Source organism: Ochlerotatus camptorhynchus, unplaced genomic scaffold (genome assembly GCF_037179485.1).
Source record: "Ochlerotatus camptorhynchus isolate MF236.1 unplaced genomic scaffold, CSIRO-AGI_Acam_v1.1 ptg000004l, whole genome shotgun sequence".
Lineage (NCBI taxonomy): Eukaryota > Metazoa > Arthropoda > Insecta > Diptera > Culicidae > Ochlerotatus > Ochlerotatus camptorhynchus.
The window spans coordinates 1,290,286-1,312,444 of NW_027040496.1; the positions used below are offsets into that span (position 1 = coordinate 1,290,286).

The 22,159-nt window shown below is 39.0% G+C and overlaps 2 protein-coding genes across 2 annotated transcripts in view; both read right to left on the reverse strand.

The window, feature by feature from the left end:
* Scm (Polycomb protein Scm) overlaps positions 1 to 21,293 on the reverse strand; it is a 36,528-nt gene extending 15,235 nt beyond the window's left edge. The window contains exons 1-4 of the mRNA XM_065237175.1: positions 20,196 to 21,293; positions 7,802 to 8,272; positions 6,837 to 7,731; positions 5,696 to 6,267 (exon numbers count right to left, since the gene is read on the reverse strand). Of these exons, the coding sequence (XP_065093247.1) occupies positions 5,696 to 6,267; positions 6,837 to 7,731; positions 7,802 to 8,272; positions 20,196 to 20,825 (2,568 nt within the window). The 5' untranslated portion in view covers positions 20,826 to 21,293. The remainder of the gene's footprint in view (positions 1 to 5,695; positions 6,268 to 6,836; positions 7,732 to 7,801; positions 8,273 to 20,195) is intronic.
* Positions 1 to 22,159, reverse strand: part of LOC135714370 (8-oxo-dGDP phosphatase NUDT18-like) — a 249,672-nt gene that overhangs the window by 195,945 nt on the left and 31,568 nt on the right. The gene's annotated exons all lie outside the window — the stretch shown is intronic.

Consider the following 22,159-nt stretch of genomic DNA (forward strand, 5'->3'; position numbering starts at 1 on the left):
GTAGATAGTCCCAAATAGCCGTTCAAAAGTAGATAGGTAACCAAATTGCCAAGAACCAGTCATGTCAACATGAATCGACTGCATTTTGATCGGGACTTTTCCGGGTTTTTTTTCCGTTCCGGATGGCCAACCACTGATCCAACCTGGTTTCTACCTGTTCTAAATGAAAGTAGATAGCCATACTTTGCATAATGATTGATCATTGCATTGTTGATAACCAGCCATGTCCTTCATGAATCGACACGCATTTTGAAGCCTTGGTACTTTTAAGAAGTTTCGACGGCTTGGGGTTATGTCAGTTAATAGTGACATTTTTAGCTCGTTGGCTAATTCATTTCGTCCATTCATGCATTGAAAATGTGTTTATTTTCAAAATAATTAATGAGGATGGCACTCTTGCCTCACCTGAGCCTACATTTACTCTTTGAAAAAATATGTTGTTGAACATGTAGGGGAAATGGCTCCAATGTTGGCCTATGGATCTAAGATTGGGCCCATCGCTAAAAATCTGCTATTTATCAATTTTATTGGGACGATACTAATCATTGGGACGGTATCAATGGATATTTTTGGTCGCTATTGAAAATTTGGTCGATTGCTGAATTTATGTATGGGCCCAAATTAGGGGCATTTAGGCCAACATTACATCCATTTCCCCTACTCGTTTTGTTAACAACAGGAAAAATGTACATCAAATTGTTTGCTCTCACTGATAGCAGAATTAGTTTTCAATGTGATGTCACAGGATTTTTTTTTTGCTCTAAATATTGATACTTTAACCGTTAGCACATCACAACATTAAAATTAGTTTTCAATTTGATCTCAGACTTTGCTCGGGTACGGATAGCAATCATTCGATTGTTTACCGACCTTTCTAGGGGACCCGTACAGAAGGCCGAATCACAAAAGGCCGAAAATATTCTAAGGTACCACAAAAGGCCGAAAATCGAAAAAGCCGAAAACCAAAAAGGCCTAAAATTTATCAAAAACCGAATTTGTTTAAAACCACATCCTAACAATCTGTTAGCCTTTCTGCTCGCACAACTGACTCGGCACGTTAAATGGTTTGCATTCACAAAAAAATGAAGCCAAGATGCAATTAAATATAGAGGTTTTCTCACTTGCTGACTCTTTGGGACAAACTAGTAAGTGGTAACCTGCGGGTAAGAGAACGGTACACGCTATTTAAAAACTACCCAAATTTGGGTAGAATCCACTCAGATCGGTCAAAAGTGAACCTATCAAAAATGGGTAAACATGTATTTACCCAAATCTGGGTAAACGTACCTGCGACAGAAACTGGGTAACGGTTACTCAGATGTTGACATTTGATAACAGGGTAAACTTTACCCATTTTAATAGCACAAGAATGGGTGCCATCTACCCAGTCACTGGGTAGATTCTGAATAGCGTGTAAGGAAATGAGAGATGCGATAGAGGTGAACGGTTTATTTACGCATACACAACAATCTGATTGGGTAGCGAGTTGCGCAAGCAGTTGAATGTGTGTAACTAGAACGTTCAGCAAAACGGACCAAGAGCAATATCGCTGCTAATGACGATTTTCGATTTGAGAATACCTCCCATATTGAATTTCATCTTGAACGAAGCCATCATCGTCATTGAATATTTTGGAACATCTGAAAATATAAAGCTAACTATCACTTTCTCTCTCATTCTGCATCTGAAGCCTTTTTAGCTCTTACAACTGAGTCACCTCGTTGAATTGTCCAATTGCAGTTGCAGAGAAAGTCGATGAAGAGAATCGATCAAAGCAGATAGGACCATTTGAAATGTTCATCGAGTTTTGTTTATTTCGGTCTTTCGTAGTACTCCCCTTTTTAGCAACTCAAAAACCCAGTAAAAAATACTGACTCCTGTAAAAAATCTTAAGTGTGTAATGTAAATAGAAAATCGATGAAGAGAATCTATCATCGCAGTTACGCCTGATCAGGGTTTGAAACTGTTGACGTTTTTTACGACACTCGCTTTGTTGTCATGCGCGACAGTCTTTCTTTTTATTCGTACTCTCAAGCTCTACCGTCGTCTCTCTTACACAACACAAACGGTAGAACAACATTAGAGCAAAAGGAAATTTTTCAAATAACTATCATATGACATGTGTGATTTTGTTCTAATTCCTCAATTTGGTGTAAATTAAACCAATTTTGATCTGAAATGTTATTACTATGATATTGTTGCTTGCTATTTTCAGAATTCACACAAGCACAACATCAGCAGCTCTTATGAGAAAAACTAAAATACATATATTCGTGACGGTCTTCGGCAACAGTGTCGTATGGCAGAGCCTGTCATATGACATTTTAGTTTGGTACTGTAATTTGATAGCTTGTTTTACAAGTGTCGGAAGCAAAGGCAGTCGATTATCACAGAAAATATTTCGACTACGGTGACCACTTACAAGACTGCGCCTGATTATAAACGCTAGATTTCAACTTGCCCCACATTTTTGCACCTGATAAGCGAAATCAGTGCAGAGGAGCAAGTTGAACGTCACATTCTCAATACAAAAAAAAAATCAGTTCATAATACCAGTGGCGTCCCGTAACCTCACTTTTTACCTGTGCACCAACTTTCAAAACCAGATTTAATGCCATATTCATACTAGAATCGGTTGAAAAATACATTTAATCTTCTAGTTTACTCGATATCTATCCATTGCATGCAAAATTTTGATAATTGTTCATGTTTTGAGAATTGGTGCACAGGTAGATTGAGGTTAAGGAAACGCCACTGCATAATACTATGACATGCTACCTCTCCACAATTAAATGTTCCTTGAATATGTCTCGAAATTTTTTTGATATAACCTTCAGACTTATTTTTGAATTTCAACATTAGCATGTCCTGCAACTTTGCTCAGAATACTTTGTACTACCTTTATTTAACACAGGATGTCAGCCCTTCAAGAAATATTCCCAATCGTGTAGTCTTCTCCGATTTCGGCAATTCAGTGAATTTTGATTTATCTATGACGCAGGAAATCCGCGGAATTCCAGAGCATCATCGTCCTATGATTGCTCCGTCATTATACGCTGCAAAGTTTGGCCATGTTGATTCTGCAAGAACGTTTTTCACAGATGGATCTCTAATAGAGGAGTCCGCTGGTTTTGGTGTATTTAATGAATTTCATAGCGCCTCTCGAAAACTTCAAGCTCCTTGTTCTGTGTATGTGGCTGAACTGGCAGCAATTCACTACACTTTGGAAACTATTGCTTCACTTCTTCCAGACCACTACTTTATTTTTACGGATAGTCTCAGTTCTGTCGAGGCTATCCGTTCCATTAGGCCGGTAAAGCACTTCTCGTATTTTCTCTTGAAAATACGAGAACTGCTTAGTGCTTTATCCGTGCGCTCTTTCATCATCACCTTCGCGTGGGTCCCTTCGCATTGCTCAATTTTGGGCAATGAGAAGGCGGATTCACTTGCGAAGGTGGGCGCTATGGAAGGCGACATTTATGATCGACAGATCGCCTATAGTGATTTTTTCTCTATTTATCGTCAGCAGTCGCTCGTTAGCTGGCAACATCAATGGAGTGAAGGGAGCTTGGGACGATGGCTACATTCAATTATCCCTAAGGTGTCGAAGTTTGCATGGTTCAAAGGGTTGGACTTGAGTCGAGACTTCATACGCGTGATGTCTCGTCTCATGTCCAATCACTATTGTCTAAACGCTCACTTGTTCCGTGTGGGGTTGGCAGACAGCAATCTCTGTGAATGTGGACAAGGTTACCAGGACGCTGATCACATCCTTTGGTCTTGTGTGGAGTATCGTGGAGTCAGATCACTTTTTTATGATTCCCTTCGGGCTCGAGGTAGACAACCTAATGTTCCAGTTCGGGATATTTTGGCTAGACGCGATCTGGAGTTTATGAAACTCATATATGTTTACTTTAAGGATATTAACCTTAGATTGTAAGTTTGATTAACCTTGTGTTTAGTTTGTGTTTTGTACGTCTGGGGGGTTTTTTTTTCAATGTTTGTTTTCAAGATGAATAGAAATAATTTCATGCTTTAGGATTAATTAAATAGTTATATCGTAAACCACATTTAAAACCTCCTTCTTCCCTTTTCCCATCCAAAAAATTGTAAATCTCCACTAACCTCGAGACGACCGCGAGTACTCGGTCCAGTTCCTTTAACTTTAAATATAAGACATTAACAATGTATAACGCAAAGGATAACTCGGCTCTGTAAAGTTTATTCGATTGAGCCTGTACAAATAAAGTAATTACAAAAAAAAAAAAAAAAAAAAAAAAATAATTTAAACAAATTTGCTCAGAATTGCCAATGAATGCTGCTTAAAGTTATTATGGAATTCTCCTCGAAGTCTCCTTTTTTGTAATTGTGTTTAAATTCCTGTGAAAACACTACCCTCAAAATTCCGTTTGAACTCTCTTCAGAATTCTCTCGGATTTATTCTCGTAATTCTCTTTCCCTCTTATATTTTCGTTGAAATTAGGAATCCTCAAAATACCCTTTGCATTTTCTTCAAAAACTAATTAACTTATTCCCTTAAGGTGATTCCTTGTAGAGTCCACAAATGGCCGCCACGTAGGCTATAACTGCACTTCCACATAAAATTTTCAATTACACAAATCTCGGAAATTAGTGCCTCATTTCACCTAAAATTGCTACTGCATGTATGCTGCAGCACAGCAAACGTTGAGTAACGTTGAGCTGATATTTGTGCACTTAAAATTTCGAAGTGGAAGCGAGAATAAGGATCTCACAGCGAAACACCTTAACTCTTAGTGCGCGTAGATCACTCCTTAGTAGGGCGAAACGGCGTAAGATCTACCCTCAAACCCTAGTCCCAAACTATTTCAAACTATGAGAATATGTAGGTTTTATTTTTAGTTATCAAAAGAACACATTTTAGTACTTGTTACGATTTACATAACAATTTCTAGACCGGACCGCCAATCGAACTTAGCCGCCTCCATCATGGTCTTGCTTTATAGCTTTTACCGACTGAGCTAAGGGAGGCCCCCAACAAAGTGGTTAACACTATAGGGCTCTGATGCATGTCCAATATCGATGGCATTGCTTGATTTTAGTGCCAAGGGATCTGATGTTGATTGACAAAGGGGCGCATCTTCAGTGCACAGTTCTGAAATATTTACATTATTTGAATCTCAGGTAAGCATGAAAGCAGTAGGTAATTATCCGGTTTTTTTTTTGTCAAATAACGTTAATTTTATTGACCATTGCACCGAATAATTAGAATAGGTTTCTTGCGACAAAGGCAGGAATGACAACTACTTCGCTATTTCTCAATAGGTAGTGATGTAGTAATACGACTACGACATGCACTAATCAAGGACACTGGAAATACATTTTAATTGTGCGAGAGGAACAAAATATTCTCAGAATTCTTTTGGAATCAAAATTCCCCATGGAATGTCGCCCCGAATTACTTAGAAATTCTATTCAGAACCCTCCGCACAAGTCCTTTGGAAGTCTTCTAAAAATTACCTCAGTATTCTGGTCAGAACTTCCTTGAAATGCTACTCATAATTATTCCCAGAATTCCTTTTATACTCTCATCGAAATTCTTTGCGGCATGCAAAAGCATTCCCCCAACTCACTAGACACGAGTCAACGGAAATATATTCGTACTTCAAAATTCTTGCCGATTAAGAATCACTAAACTGAAAGTAGAGCTACTTACATGTTTCCGGAAGAGATCGGCATGGATGGCCAATGCCGGATCTTGTACGGCAATGAACTTTATCACATCCTCGATGGTCCAATCACTGGTTTGACCACGCGGTATCTGTTGACTGGGTGATGGTACGGGTACGATTGTGGTCGGCATCGGTATTGGAATCGGCGCCAGATGCACGGCCATCGGAGACGATTGTAGCACGACGGGGGCTGCAGCTAACACTTGTATCGAAGTAGCCACCGAGGACGATGGCGAAGTTTGAATCGGAACGGCCAAAGGTGTGCTAGGTTGCACCGGGATACTCGGAACAATGGTGGTGGCTGCAGGCGCCGGAGCAACGTTTGCCGTCGGGGTTGAATGTGCTACTGGGATCGGTGCCTGTGCGGGTGATGCCGCAGAAGCAGACACGGTGGATGATGAAGAGGATGCTGCTATGGCAGCTGTGGCTGCGGCAACCGCTGCGGCTACTGGGTTCTGATGTTCCGATTTTAACGTTCTACTGTTCGATGCGATCGGTGTGGTCGGTAACGGAGGCGGACCTGTTACCGTTGATGATGGCGTTAGATGGACGGCGGCTTGAAAATAAGGACAAAGGGTTAGACATATTTAAGGATTAGAAGGAAATACCAAGACAGTTGCACGTTTCGGATAGTAGAGGAAGTTATTGACGTTAAACCATGCATAATGCGAATTAATCCAGGAATATTATTTAAACATAGCTTCCGAAACCTATTGGTACATTAGTATATTTTGTGGCAAGCACATTCATACTCTGCATAAGGAAGTCAAGGGATTATCCAACCACCGTCTCCTGACTTTGATTCCATGCCTTTACTGACTATGCTAAGGGAAGCCCTATTTTCAAGTGCCATTTTTCAATCCTCTGTTCAATATGTCTACAAAGTTTACGTATTTAAATTTACATCGATATGATACGATCAAATAATACATGCGTTAACATGCGAATTGCTCAGCGGAAAAATGTTCCATAGTCTAATCAAAAATCAAATTCCGTTCTCCGATTGAGCATCTGAATTAGGCTATGTAATAATAACATGAGATCGATACTAACTAATACTAATGATAACAACTGGTTAATTATGCTCAAATTTTAAATATTCTATAAGAACATAACAAGGCTTACCAACAACCGCTGACGACAGTGGCGGCGGAGAGGGCGAGCTTGGCTCGTTGTTTGTCGTTGAGGTTGCCGTTTCCTGTTCGACCGCTTTACGCTTCGGTGAAGGACTTCGTGGGTGCTCGTGCTGTGATTCCCGAGTTGTTGCGGCTGCCTTTGGTGAGGAGGCTGCTGTCGGAGGTGGACTTGCTGACCGTACGGTAGGTTCGGTCTTGATCGGCCTCTTCAGCGGGGTAGATTGCACCATACAAATATCGCACTGCTCTGGACCAGGTTCCAAGGTGATCAGGTGTTTACATGCTCTACATGCAGTACACAGTGTCTCCAGGAACTCTGACAGTACATTGTTACCTTTCTGCCGGATGCTGCCAGGGATTTTCACCGTGAAATTCTTACCGGCAGCGGTCACGATGTGTACTTCGCCGTCAAGGCCAAACAGCAAAGGTGAAAGTTGGGAATGATCCTTGGAAGCTGCTAGTACTTCTTGCAGACAGAGTTTGGCCAACGTCTGGTGGTTCGGAGCGGTGACCATAGACGGCAGCTTGGAGCTATTGATGAACGGTCCGCCCTTGCATCGACTGTGGAAATGAGCCGTCACTGGGCTAGTCGGTGTCATAGAATCCGGTTCGGAAATCATGGTATACGAAGAACGAGATCCCTTCGATCGGCTACCACTGCCGTCCATTTTGTTCTTCTGACCGGGAGGTTGCATGGGATGGCAGCTTTTGGCACACCACCCAACAGGGAAAATATCCCGCGAATCATAACGACACCAATAGTCGAAAGCACCTCGCCAACCATCGAACGTTACGTGGATTTGATCCTCCTTTACCGCATCCACTGTCGCACAGCAAATCAGTTGCGGGTTCTTCTTGTCGACTGCTTCCAGTTTCTGACCAACCTATTGGCAAATTTGTTTATTGAATAATACCATAAACAGTAAAATTTAATCAATCACATTCTAGACAAACCTGAAACAAATTGCACTTGGGCGTGGGTGGTTCCGGAACGAAAATATGGGCTGGTGCCATGGGGGCTCCGTTGAGCGTTTTCAGCAAGAACGTCGGCCAACTGCTGGCATTCATACGGAATCCGAGCGGCGGTTGTAGCATTTCTCCGGTCTGTTCGCAGTGACCAATCGGATGAATTTCCGTCGAGTCCACCAGTCGCCAGAAATCGTTCTTGTTGTCACTGCCGTCGAGCCGAAGCCGCAGTCGGGATCCCAACACACCGACCACACTTGCTATACAGGTTGAGGTGACATTCCGCGGGTCGAGAGCTTCCAGCTTCATGCCGATCTTGTACTCATTCGTCGGCGGCACCAGGGCCTGTTTGAAACATTCTGCAGGTGCCGGGACGCTACCGGATTCGCGCAGGTACTCGGTCCAGTCGAATACATGAAAGCTTTCGTACTGGAAGGGACCGGTTGTCGTGGTGGTCACCTGAAAACGGAGATAGATGGAAATGTTTAGGTAATGTAGTCGGACCCCATTAATTTATATTAATGCATTGTTTTCAGCAGCTGATAAGTCCCTTCGAAAAAGTAATCGAGATTTCTTCCTAATATCAATAAGTTTATGAAATCTTAAATAATAAAACGGAGCAGACTGGAGCCGCACCATGGATGTTGACATTACGGGACCCGTGTGTTGTCCACTCTATAGTCGCTATATTCATAGTCTGGCGGATAGAATCTCGGGAACCAATTGAGCTGTCAAATAGCGGAACCAATCGAGCAAATCACGACCAACAACAGAAAAGAGCATATCAGCTATTCCGAACAAAACTTCGGAAACCCTTTTCTCGTGACTCAAGACTCGGCTACTCAAACTAACACCATCTTTGGGTTGAGGAAAGTTTCCCCTATCCAATGATGCCGGTAATTTGCGTTTGATTGGTGAGAAAGAATAATCAACGTTTCGTTTATAAAAAAATGGTGGGGTTGTGTACAAGACACGACCGCAGGGTTGACGTAGACTACGTTAAGCTGTGTAGAGAAATTCTCGTGCATTTTTTCTAGATATTGATTTAAAATACAGTCGAAATAACCTATTATTTTGGTCCTTTGTACATATTTTGGATTTCCTACTTAGTAAAACTTGGTTAAATCCAGGGCCTCATCAAAATGCGAATACATATTCTATTTCATTTGGTTCCTAAATTACAATCAGATATGAGTAAGGCTTTCTTCAAGTGATTCATTGAAGCGTCCGACAATGACCGTCATGATGGCTGATATTCCCTATCACTTCAAGATTTCTAGGACACAAATCTTGGACGGTTGTGACATCGCTCAAAATTGAAACTCCTTGTGTACTGGACTGCAACAAACGTGAAGTTCCAGTTTCTTTGTTATAAGTTTTGTGAGAGCTGATATCTGTAATCTTGAAATTTTTCTATGGTAATGAGATTGATCCTCAGCGATTCAACTTCAAAACGCTAAAAATAAATGCACACACAAAAACGGAGTGCACAATTTTGCATCAATGTTATGCAACATTTCATAGTTGATCGAGATAATATCAATTAATCATTTTGTCAAGCTTCTGCATTCAGGTTCCATCAGATGTCACTGCTGTTGTTTGCGGTGACATCTATCGGAAACTACACACAATCTGTTTTCCTATAATTGTTCACAGAGGACACTGCAGTGCAAAACATGTCTGATACCTCTATATATGCATTTAGATTATTATTCGAAGTCCCTCCTTTTATACACATTCTGCATACAAAATAGCTCACCCCTCACAGAATTTCCCACCAAATTTTATGTATGGGGTGGGGCATAAAGTATCTTTTGCGCAGAATATGTAAAAAAGGAGGGACTTCAAATGTTAAAGCAAATGCATATATAGAGGTACCAGACATGTTTTGTAGTGTCAGGTACTCTATTTTGTAATCTGTGAAAGGGAAATCACAAATCGAGTGTCAACAAAAATACATGGCATGTTGAGTGATTGAGGTCGTGAGAGCAAATTTTCTCTCTCAAATTTGAATGTTTTGGCTCTCTGGGAACTGGAAGTAAAGCAGGTAAAACTGTATGGGGAAAAATCATGTTTAATTAATTATAGCTTGTTAAACAATAATTTCCGGGAAAAAAAAAACTGAACGACAAAGTCCCTGATTAATTTCTTTAGGTTGTCGTTCCCTTTTTTTTCACCTTAATATGCACCGAAAGCGAATTATTCCCACTTCTCTCAATTTCTACATGGGGATTTTTATCACTTTTTACCAGCGGAACAGCGGAAAATGGTCGAACAAAATGATTAATTAGCCATGAATCCCTCCAATAAGTTCTTGGTACATCTTTTATCTACCGATTGAACAAATAAAGAAAATACTTAGGCTGTGTTCCATTTGGAAAATTTTCACTTAGATTTGACACTTCGAAAATAAATTAAGATGTTCGAAAATCCCTCTGTTGTAGATCGGCCGATTTTCGAGAAAGCGTCTGTCAAATTGATTCCTTGTCTGTCAGAAATAAGTCTGCCGGAATAGCAGGTTTATTTGAAAATTTTCCATCTGTCAAATTTAAGTAAAAATTCACCAAATGGAACACAGCCTTAATAACTTGAGCACAGGATCGTTTCTTGTTGTGTTTGTCGTATTAGATGCTAGATAAAAACTTCTTTTATCGATATGTGTGCTGAAAATATCTGGGCCGAGTGGATTCAAGGAGAAAGTCGACGAAGAGAATCTTGTCAGTGTTACTTAGGACCTAATGCAATGTTAACCTTGAATTGTTTCGCTTAGCTGTAAAAAGAAAATCGATGAAGAGAATCGAACATTACAAGTAGGCCCTTTTGAACGCTAACTGTCGAATTTCAGAACCGAGCACTGAAAATAAACTCGACGGTACCTCTATTTATGCTAAGAGATAAGCATTGTAAGTCCCTCCTACTTGAAGAATTATGCAAAAAAACTGGAGTTGTATAAACCGTTCTTTAGCATAATTTTCCAAGTAGGAGGGACTTTCATAGCTAATCTAAAAGCATAAATAGAGGTACCGTCTGATAATTTATCACATTTATCCTTTTTATCACCACAGAAACACCCCGTTCCAGTTTTCTTATGCAAAACGCACGAAATCTTAAAAAAAAAACCATATTAGGATTTTTTTAATTCAATCAATAGATTAAAGATGTACCGACAATTAAATGGAGGGATTTCAAGCTAAAATGTTCTGATCGCGAAATATTGACTATCAATACCGAAATTTCGCATAAATGTCCAACCCATTTTGTGTGGTGTGTGCTGCTGTCTTTCAGAGTTGCCCAATGATTAGGGAACTTTCATAAATAACGTAGTAGTTGAGGGAGGAGAGAGGTTTCAGAAGTTGGGACCGGCCATGTATTAGGTGTATTGCAAAACACGCTCCGAGAGGGAAGGGGGGTTAATTGGTCAAAAATATACGTAATTTATGGATGGCGCTAATTTTACTTCCAAGGCTGTGTCGCAATGGGCGAGTTGAATAAAGGGTGATACGGTCAAAATTTGGTCAAGGGAAAACGCGTGTAAATCGGTGAAATCGTTTATTTAAAAAATCAAATTAAATTTCTTTTTCAAGTTCAATTTGCATAAAATTCAGGAAAAATATTCAGTTAGGCTTCCGCTTTTCCAAATCCGAATTGCCGGGCCTTACGCTTGACCCCTGCCATCAGATTTTGTACAGCCACCTTGTCCACCTTCTTCGCCGCAGAAAGCCAGTTTGCCTTGAACTGCTGCTCGCCCTTAGCAGTTTTTTTGGTCTTCTTTAGGTTCCGCTTGACAATAGCCCAGTATTTCTCAATTGGGCGGAGCTCTGGCGTGTTGGGAGGGTTATTGTCCTTGGGAACCACCTGCACGTTGTTGGCGGCGTACCACTCCATGGCCTTTTTACCGTAATGGCAAGATGCCAAATCCGGCCAAAACAGTACGGAACAACCGTGTTTCTTCAGGAAAGGCAGCAGACGTTTATTCAAACACTCTTTCACGTAAATTTCTTGGTTGACAGTCCCGGAAGCTATGAAAATGCTGCTTTTCAAGCCACAGGTACAGATGGCTTGCCAAACCAGATATTTCTTTGCGAACTTTGACAGTTTCATGTGCTTGAAAACATCTGCTACCTTTCCCCTTCTTTTTGCCGTATAAAACTCCTGTCCCGGAAGCTGCTTGTAGTCGGCTTTGACGTAGGTTTCGTCGTCCATTACCACGCAGTCAAACTTCGTCAGCATCGTCGTGTACAGCCTCCGGGATCGCGCTTTGGCCGTCGTATTTTGTTTATCATCGCGATTTGGAGTCACTACCTTCTTGTAAGTCGATAGTCCGGCTCGTTTTTTGGCTCGATGCACGGTTGTAGACGATACACCCAGCTTATTTGCGGCATCTCGGAGAGAGAGGTTAGGGTTTCGCTTGAAACTACCGGCAACTCTCTTTGTCGTCTCAGCGGCTTCCGGTTTTCGATTTCCCCCGATCCAGACTTCCTGGCTGTCGACAAACGTTCCCCAAACACTTTAATTACATTTGTAACGGTTGATTTGGCAACTTTTAGCGATTTTGCCAACTTTGCGTGCGAGTAGCTCGGATTTTCGCGATGCGCGAGCAAAATTTTGATACGCTGCTCTTCTTGCTTGGACGGCATTTTGACAACTGAAGAGTGAATTCCAAAATCAAAATAGGAGCAACATTCTACACACACACACCTTCAAAATGAGGGGTGTTCAGGTTTTTTAAATGCAAAATTGAAAGAAATACGTCAAGTTGATATTGACCAAATTTTGACCGTATCACCCTTTATAACTCGTGGTTAAAAGTGAGTTATCGAATAACCCTGCTATATGAGCGTGGTTATTTCGGACCGACTAGAAGTTAAATTTTGGTAGCCGTGACTGAGTTCTGTTCGAAAACTGATCAATTGCCGGCATTTTCGGACATTGAAAATAACTTACGAAATGTCACGTTAAATTTAACTCGGCAATTGGTACACAGCCCAAGAAGTATTTCTCGATTACTTTTTGAGGCACATTAGCAGCGCTGTTTTATAACTTTTCTGATTCAAGCAGCATGATGTGCAACCAAATTGTACTTGATTATGAGGCTGGGTTTGGGGAGAACGATTATTTCATGAAAACAGTGATAAAATTATTCTTTTTTATTTGTCCATTTTTAAAACAGTTTTTTAAGAAAAATTGAAAAAAGTTTATTGCAACAGCTTACGAAAGGTATTTCCTATCGATTGGTGTATTGGGATTTTAATTTCATCTATAAATGACAAAGATTATAGCGTTCAAAAAATTACACCTTTTCGTGACGGTCGCAATTTTAAATTTTTGATTTACCCCCAGTACCTTCCCGTAAGACGTAGTCTACGTCAAAAAAAAATAACATTGTATCATCTTGAGTAATTGATGGATAGTATAAACTCTGAGTAATTAATGAACATAATAAAACACCTTACATTATGAGATTCTATTGAATAATACCGGCCTAGATTTGATGAAACATTATTTAAAAAAATTTATGCATTTTCATTTGAAATGCAAATTTACTTGAAAATTAACCTTTGTGTCTCTTACGTATTTTGCTGTCCTAAATGTAAAACATCCTGCACACAATCGTGAAATTACTAGAGTTTCATAAGTCACACTTGTTGGTCACGTAGCGGTTCTGTATTTACACGGATATTCCTTGGGGTCTGTCCAATGGTGAGACATTTTCATGGATTTTTTTTTTTATTTCTAATATGAAACTAGCACTTTTCGTTGTCCAATCATAACCGAATCGTATATATGCGACTTTGTGGATCATGCACGACTTATTACTATGTATACCGGAAATTATAGGTTTTCCAAATCGTCCAGGACATCAGTTGATTTGTTCTACTAGATCAACCAAGACTGCAATAATGTCTGTAGTATCGAAAAATGTCCAATCAGATTCAAAGTGTCTATGTGGATCATGCATGATCTATTTCCGAGTGATCCAGATGTTCAAGGTTCTTCAAATCGTCCTGGAGTTCAGATAATTTGATCTACTAGGTCAACCGAGATTTGGACAATGTCTATAGTATCAACATATTTCCAGACAGGTGCACAGTGTCTATGTGGATTATGCATGAACTATTGTCATGTATACCAGATGTTTTAAGTTCTCCAAATCGTTCTGAAGTTCAGATGATTTATTCTAATAGATCAACCATGACTGGAATAAAGTCTGTAGGATCGAAATATGTCCAAACAGATTCATAGGGTTCTATAACATTCCCCCGAATCTCATTCCTCAGAATGCACCATTCCCCAGAAAAGTATGCCATGTATTAGATTGACTATTTTTGTTTATTATAGTCACTCCTGGAATCTTCTTTTGCGTATATAAAAAAAATAGAAAAACTTCTTAATGGATCAAGGCGTTTTCCTTTCTTTGAAAAAAGGAAATAATTAACTCTTTGGATATACAATAAAGAAGGGAATATGCTCTTCTTTTAATATATGAAAGAGAACATAATTAATTCGTTATATATATGATAAAGAAGGGAATATTCCCTTCTTTGAAAATATAAGAAAAGGAAATAATTAATTCTTTGGATAAACGATAGAGAAGGGAATATTCCCTTCTTTGAATATATAAAAGAGAAAATAATTAATTCTTTTAATATATAAGGAAAATATATAATCAATAGCTTTTCGCAAGGGATTCGGGGTAATTACCATTTGGGATAATAATGGTGCCGTGACCAGGATCATTATGATCGCGCACGGGCAGGACCTTTTCCTACGTTGTGTTATGTAAATAAAATACATGACCGATTACACTAGTTTACAGCATTTTTGAACTCGGTAAGGTGATGATCATTTCCAATGCAAAATCCTACGCTGAATTCAATGCCGTGGTCAGAAAAAATTAAAATAGAGCCATTTTTGAGATATACAAAAATTTTGATTTTTTGAATTTTGGACAAAAGTACGATTACTAAAATGTCAATATCTTTGCAACTAGTGCACCAATTTTAAATCTTTTTTTTAAGAAAATTAAGCTAAATAAATTTGCTATCGTTCACTAGAATATTACGTCTTAATTAAAAATTTAATTTTGAAGTCATTTAAAAATTTACAGCATTTTTTTTATTTTTCCTGCGAATTTTCCATAAAAATCTTGTTTTAATCAACATTTTTAATGAGATAAAAAGATTCAAAAAATCATTCCATAATTTATTCTCAAAGTCCATTCAAAACCGGAGAAAATGAGCCTTTAGTGGATGAAATCTGTTGGAAATTGTCGAAGTTATGAGCATTTTTGTAAAACACTTAAAAATGTTGCTGAAATACAACAGCTTTAGAGTTCCTTTTCTAGGTGTCGTTGTAAGCATCCAAATCGCATGTAAAGTTTTCATGGGAGATTATTTTCTCTACATATCAATTTGATTAAGGCATATCAGGATTTAAAACCGAGTTGATACAAACGAAATTTATTTAGGTTTTATTAAAAATGATTGAGAATCGAATGACTTCCCGCATAAACAATAACCATAAGAAGCGCCTAACCACCAATTCGGGATATCATCCCAACTTTATGTGGGATGGTCGTACCATCTATGATATCGTTAGAGTATGGTACCCGTTTATTAGGGTTTGTCTTCGATGTTTTGAACTTGTTTCTCGAATCAGAAACCAACAATAGTCACCCATCATTGCTTCATCCCAAAACCCTTGGTAACGACGTTCCATCATCTTCATTTGTTGGTAAAACTTTCGCCGTGCTCATCACTCTCGTCACCAAGATTTTCCGGGAAAAAATCCATGTGAGAATGTAGGAAATGTATCTTCAAAGACATATTCACACCTGTGTTCAGTGAAATAAAAGGATTTGAAATTAATTATATGTAACAAACACAATATTTTTGATTTATACCTATTTTCTGATAATTTTTGAGCAATTCATCGACGGCTTCCTCATAATCTGGGCTTCTGAAATTTCCTAAAAAGGTTGTGACAACACGCTGGAACGATTTCCATGGAATAGAAGGTTTCTCTTTCCCTTGATGCAGTAAAACGGCTTTCAAGCTCAACTTGCTGCTATCGATGAATAAACGCCATTCAGCTGGATCATATGGCTCACCAAACTCTTCAAACAAGCCGTTTACGTCATGGCAAAAACATGCCTTGTCCTTTGTAGAATAATATTTGTCAAATTTCTTGTGCCGATTCCTGTGACAAGAAATTTTGACCTCCTTGCTCAGCATGTTGTGTTCTTTCAAGCGTGATGCCAGTAATTCGGATTTCTTCTTCGATAAGTCGAGATCTCGCACCAAATCATTAAATTCGGATTGTGTAAACAGTTTTGGGTTTCTTTCCAATTCCACCTCGAAGTCTTCCTCGCATTCCTCCTTGATTTCCTCCTCACTTTTTGTAACGGTCGATTCAACAGAGGGCGCTCGTTTCCGCTTTGGATAAACAGGATACGGGACCGAACTTGAATGTGGAACAGGTTTTGTCATAGAAGCCACTTGTGGATACTCAACTGTTTTGTGACGTCCTTGTTGCTTAACTTTTGTCAAGCAGAAATAACAATCCGTTGCATGACAAAACGGTCGACGCCATAGGGTGGGCATGTCAAAGGACAAATAGCGACTGACAGATAACCCATAAGTGAGTTAGTAAGTAAGACATTAACACTTATCAAAAATAGATGAAGTAAGATAATGTCGATCAGGAAAGAACAAAGCACTACCATGCTGTACATAAATTGTTTATATGAAAGTTATTCAAAAAATCAATTTACCTTGCGCCTGACATCCACCTAGCCAAGCACGTTTTGCACGAACTACATAATACTTTTGGAATCCACGGTTCGTCAAAGTCTCCAAGATCAATTTTAAAATAAAGCCTGTATGCAGTTTGCAACGAAGCAGTGAAATTGACCGATTTTGTAAATATATAGTTGCCACACGCGTAACAAAACTTTTGAGGATCATTTTTACACTTGAATTCACGTTTTGTCGTATACATCGTTAAGCAATGTTAAAGAAAGAAAGCTGTCAAATTGAGTTGGTTGCGTTAGGTTCTCGCCGAGCGGTCTCACAAACACTAGCGTAAATTATATTGTTGAAAATATCCCATTTAATTTTGCGTGACAGCTGGTAGTGTTAGTGAAATGCACCGTATGCGTACACGTCCGCAGAAAGGCTTACTGGAAGTGGTACATGAACCTAGGAGCGGGACAACGGCCAATCTTGGAATATTCAATTTCCATGATTTTACAAAAAATTTCATAACTTCGACAATTTCCAACCGATTTCATCCATTAAAGGCTCATTTTCTCTAGTTTTTAATGGACTTTAAGAATAAATTATGGAATGATTTTTTGAATCTTTTTATCCCATTAAAAATGTTGATTTAAACAAGATTTTTATGGAAAATTTGCAGGAAAAATAAAAAAAAAATGCTGTAAATTTTTAAATGACTTCAACATTAAATTTTTAATTAAGACATAATATTCTAGTGAACGATAGCAAATTTATTTAGCTTCACATTCATAAAAAAATATTTAAAATTGGTGCACTAGTTTCAAAGATATTGACATTTTAGTAATCGTACTTTTGTCCAACATTCAAAAAATCAAAATTTTTGTATATCTCAAAAATGGCTCTACTTTAATTTTTTCTGACCACGGCATTGAATTCAGCGTAGGATTTTGCATTAGAAACGTTGGTCAACCACTAAAGTTCACACTTTTTATGTTGTTTTGTAAACTAGTGTTATTTGGCCGTCCTGCCATAGTGGAGGCATATGAACTATTGCTTTTATTGATAATGCAAATGGATGCAATACACTGAAGAGATACATTTATTCAACTACCAGCGGCACCTGTTTCTGTAGTGTGCATCAGTACGGCTGGTAGGGTAGGTACACACTTAGTGGACAGTTGCACAACCAGATATTGAATTAGTCTTGGGTGATTTAGTAGAAAAATAATCTGACCTCCAGAATGATTTCAGAACCTATAACATCTTGTATACGTAGCAATAGGTCGAACACGATGCACATAGGCACTTAGAATATGTCCGGCACTTTGAAAGATCTGATTACTACAGATATCATTGCAGTCCTGGTTGATATAGTAGAACAAATCAACTGAACTCCAGGGCGATTTAGAGAACCTAGAATATCCGGTATACATGGCAATTACTCGCATGTATACGATTCGTTTATGATTTGATAACGAAAAATGTTATGTTCATATTGGAAATAAACAACCATGAAAATGTCTCACATTGGACAGACCCCAGGGAATTTCCGTGTAAATCCGATGTAACTTATGGAACTGAGATCATTTCTCGATTATTTGCAGGGTGTTTGGTTAGAACCGGTTAAAAATTGATAGCAAAATAATCCGGGCGGAAAGGTTACAATGAATCCACAATTTTTGTGGCAGCACATCAGTCCCTTCGCGATTTTCGCGACATCATTTAATGTTTCCGCGATTTTCGCGACTGAAAGTACAAATTCTCAAAAATCGCGAAGTCCGCGCCTGTTGTAACAGCCCTGCAAATATCTAAGTGTTTAAAATCTTAAAAAAATAACTGTGTGAGGATCCTCGTCTAAACCTATTTAAGTCTGGCCATTCGGTCTAATGATTTTCGACCTAAGGGCCGGAAACTCTAAGGGCGATAGTGCCACACCCAGAAATGACCAGAACCTTTGAAATCTTGACATATTAAATTTAAAGAACTGGCATGTGTTGTGCTTATAAGCGCAATATATTAAATTAACTACTCAGAACTTCAACAATAAAAATTATTCCTTGAACCATTTTTCGAATTCATATGAATATATAAGGCCATATATTCTAGAAAATGGAGTATTTCGGTTCAGTGTTATTTTAAAATTATAGACGATCAAAACTATGTATTTATTCCATAACTTGATGGTCCTTTCAATATCAAGTTATGGAGAGTTGACTGTATTCCAAGAAAATTGGCGAATTCTAAGGTAGGTCTGATGGGTATTGTGAATAGAATTCAAGGGAACTAAAAGCAAATCGGGATGAACTTCAAGAAGCATTCCGAGCGGATCCGGAAGGGGATTCAAAATGAATTGATCATGCTGAAATAACATCTAACAATCACCTACTGCTGAAAATCTCTTAAACGTTGATCGATCGATTAATCAAAGAAAAATTCTGAGGAGAGCTGCATCGAAATATGGATAATAATTTCAAGGGAATCCAATTCTTAATATAGCTAAAACAAATCTTTTATGCTAGTTATGCTCAGTATTTCAATGGAACTGGTAGCTAATCACCTCTAGTTTCATAATACTGGATAAACTCAACAACTTTGTTCTGGAAAAGCTTGGAAAAACAGCCAAACGGGTTATTCCATTGCATAAGAAGCAATAGTACGAACTTAGTGCGAACTTATAACGTGTTTTTTCGGCTTGCTGATTTATGCTATGGGAAATACCATGAGCGGCAGCTTGGTCGAGTATTATTGTAAGACACTGAAGAAGTCTGCACATTGTAGACGAAATACGGGTATCTGTCAAGGATAAACAAATAAAGTAGTGGTATTAAGTGGAAATTACTAATCCTTCTCGCTTTGTTTATACAGGTATTCCACAAAGCCACCCATATTGATCACGATAAAATAGTGCCCTAGTGGTTAAAATCTTCTAGATTTCTTGTATGTGAATAGTTGCGATACAAATCAGTTTAGATCTAAAATAAAACAATTATCGATGGAATTTGGCAAGATGTTCAATGAAAAATGCTTTAATTTGAGTTGTTAAAAATCCTTATTCTGATGTAAACAAGCGGTTTGGTTGACGCTTCCTCTCGAACTCGCCTAGCACACTCTACATTGGAGGTACATCGATAATACCTATTGGCTCATTACTTGACTAGCATATTGGTCCCAAGTGCATCTATATGCGTACCCAATTCTCGTACTAGCATCTGGTGTACTGTAAAAAGTCAGAAGAATTGTCCCTAGATCTTAAATTCTAAAGCTTGAGATCTGTAATTGTGTTCAATGATTATAAGACGCTTAGATGCCTGATACTAAACAAAATAAAGTAAATAAGCAGCTTTAAAATTTACTCTCGTCACTACCAACATAACACTTTTCTAAGGCATTATGCCAAACGGGGTAGACCCAAAACAAATATAAACTAGTTTTTTTTAATTACTCCCTAATACAATTCGTCAATTTGTTAACAAACTTGGCATTGTAATGCGTTGAAACACTGCAAATTTGTAAATCTAGACAAATAAGTTCCGTTAATAAAGATGGGAGAATGTTTTTGTAAATAATTTATAAAAGATTATCAAATCAATTGAATTAGGTATTAAATATTTTTTCATTGAAGAACTAGCAAAACGCTGACTCACCGGACTAATCCTGGCCGGCTCTCGCCCTGGGGAATTTCCATTACTCTTCCGGCCATTGTTGTTATTGTTGTTGCTACTGCTGTTGTTGTTATTATTATTCCCGTTGAGTTTGGAACCGGCCGAGGATGTGCTGGACGTACTGGTCGTTGTCGTTGCAGTCGTGCTGGCGGATGGATTCGATCCATCGGAGGATTGCGATGCGGAGGCTCCGCTGCCTACCGTCTTCTTCTGATGCTTCTTCATACAGAACGTCGAGCAATAGTTTGGTTTCGGTGCATTAGCCCGTATCACATTATCGCACTGGATGCAAGCGCCCTTACTGTAAGCCTTACGGAACTCAAGGATGCAGGTTTCCGAACAGAACTCTTTTTTCCCGTTCTGCGTCGGGAGCACGTACTTGAGCGGGTTTTTGTTTTCGCCACACCAGATGCAGGAACTGCTGTTACTGCTGGCGGAAGTTCCGTTACTCCCCGCCGAGCTACCGGCCGTCAATTTGCGGGGAGTCCTTCCGGCACTGGAATTACCGTTGCTACTTCGTCTGTCGGAGCTAATTTCCGTACCGTTGTTGCCACTGCTGCTGGAAATATTGTTGCTGTTGCTGTTTGGAGATGAGCTTCCAGATGCGGACATTACAAAATATCCTGTGAGTCAACCAGCCCACGTATTTTGCAATCGACTGCTCCTAATCGATCAGGATTTTTTTTCCTACCACGAAAACGTCAAATTCGCGGACCAAAACACTTTCGTTCTAGTTCTTCTAGCAAGTTCGAGCCAATATTATTTCCTACTTTTTTCTCTCATTCACCCGCGGGAATCGATTTCTTGCCACTTTTAACTTTATCCTCCTTGCGTCTCCTGACAGCACTGCCGGAGTTTGTTCCGAATTTGCTAATCGCTTGCTTTTCACATCGCGGCGCCAAACATGAATCGATCTGTTTTCCACAAACGCGCACAGCCTTTTCGTCCTTAAATTAATTTCACTTGATGCGTGCAACAAATTTCCAGCGATTAGTGAACTATTTCTGCATTTTTATCGGCACAAAACTGATTAAAAATCCACTTTTTCTTCCGCTCTTCTTTCCTGGTGCAGATTCCCAAACGACAGTACAAGAGAAGACGACGCGTTTTGTCAAATTTTATTTTTCTTCGCTCTCGCTTCGACTGGTGGCGTTGTTGCTACGCTGGAAGCTTCTCATGCTGCCTCGTTCTTTCCCGTTGAAGTTTGAGATGCGATGCGATGTTTTCTGTCCTGCTTACGCATTTTATGACGCGTTGCGTTTTGCCTTTTGCGGCTTTGCTGACTGATGAACTTTTGATCGATTTTGTTTGTTTTTCCGTTTTTCGAAATAGGCGCACGGTTGATAGGAACTCCCAACACGGAGTTGTGAAACCTACCACTCAACCGGATTTCACTCAACAAGCTCAAATGAAAGGTACACAAACCAAGATGTTGAAGACGTTTTCAATACTAATGTGAATTATATAGAAAATTTAATTTTAATGTTATGTTTAATTGGCAGAGTATGAAAAAATTGTGTTCTTATTTCATAAAGTTTTATTTTATCTTATTTAGAGAATAACTTATACATATTATTTCTTCACATTGTCAAACAAAGTATTTTTTGGATGCTCCGTTGAATTAGAATATTTTTAGCTGCAATTTGATTATCGGAAATAGGCTGAAAACTGTGAAATTTTTGTGTACCAGATATCGTCTTTGCGTGGTTGTCTTCTAGTTCTTCTGACATTTTTTCGTATTGCTCAGTAGATATATAACAGAAATTCAATTTTGTGATGCTTTTCTCTGTTTGTTTAACTGCCCAGTCGCAGAGCTCTCGTGGGGTTGTAATAGTATTTCCGTATTCTTGGGCAAGGCTTGCTCTTTTTGCCGTTTGTTTTAAAGTTCCACCATCCGACCAACCATTTCGTTAATTTTCTATACATCGATCTTCAAAGCCATTCAT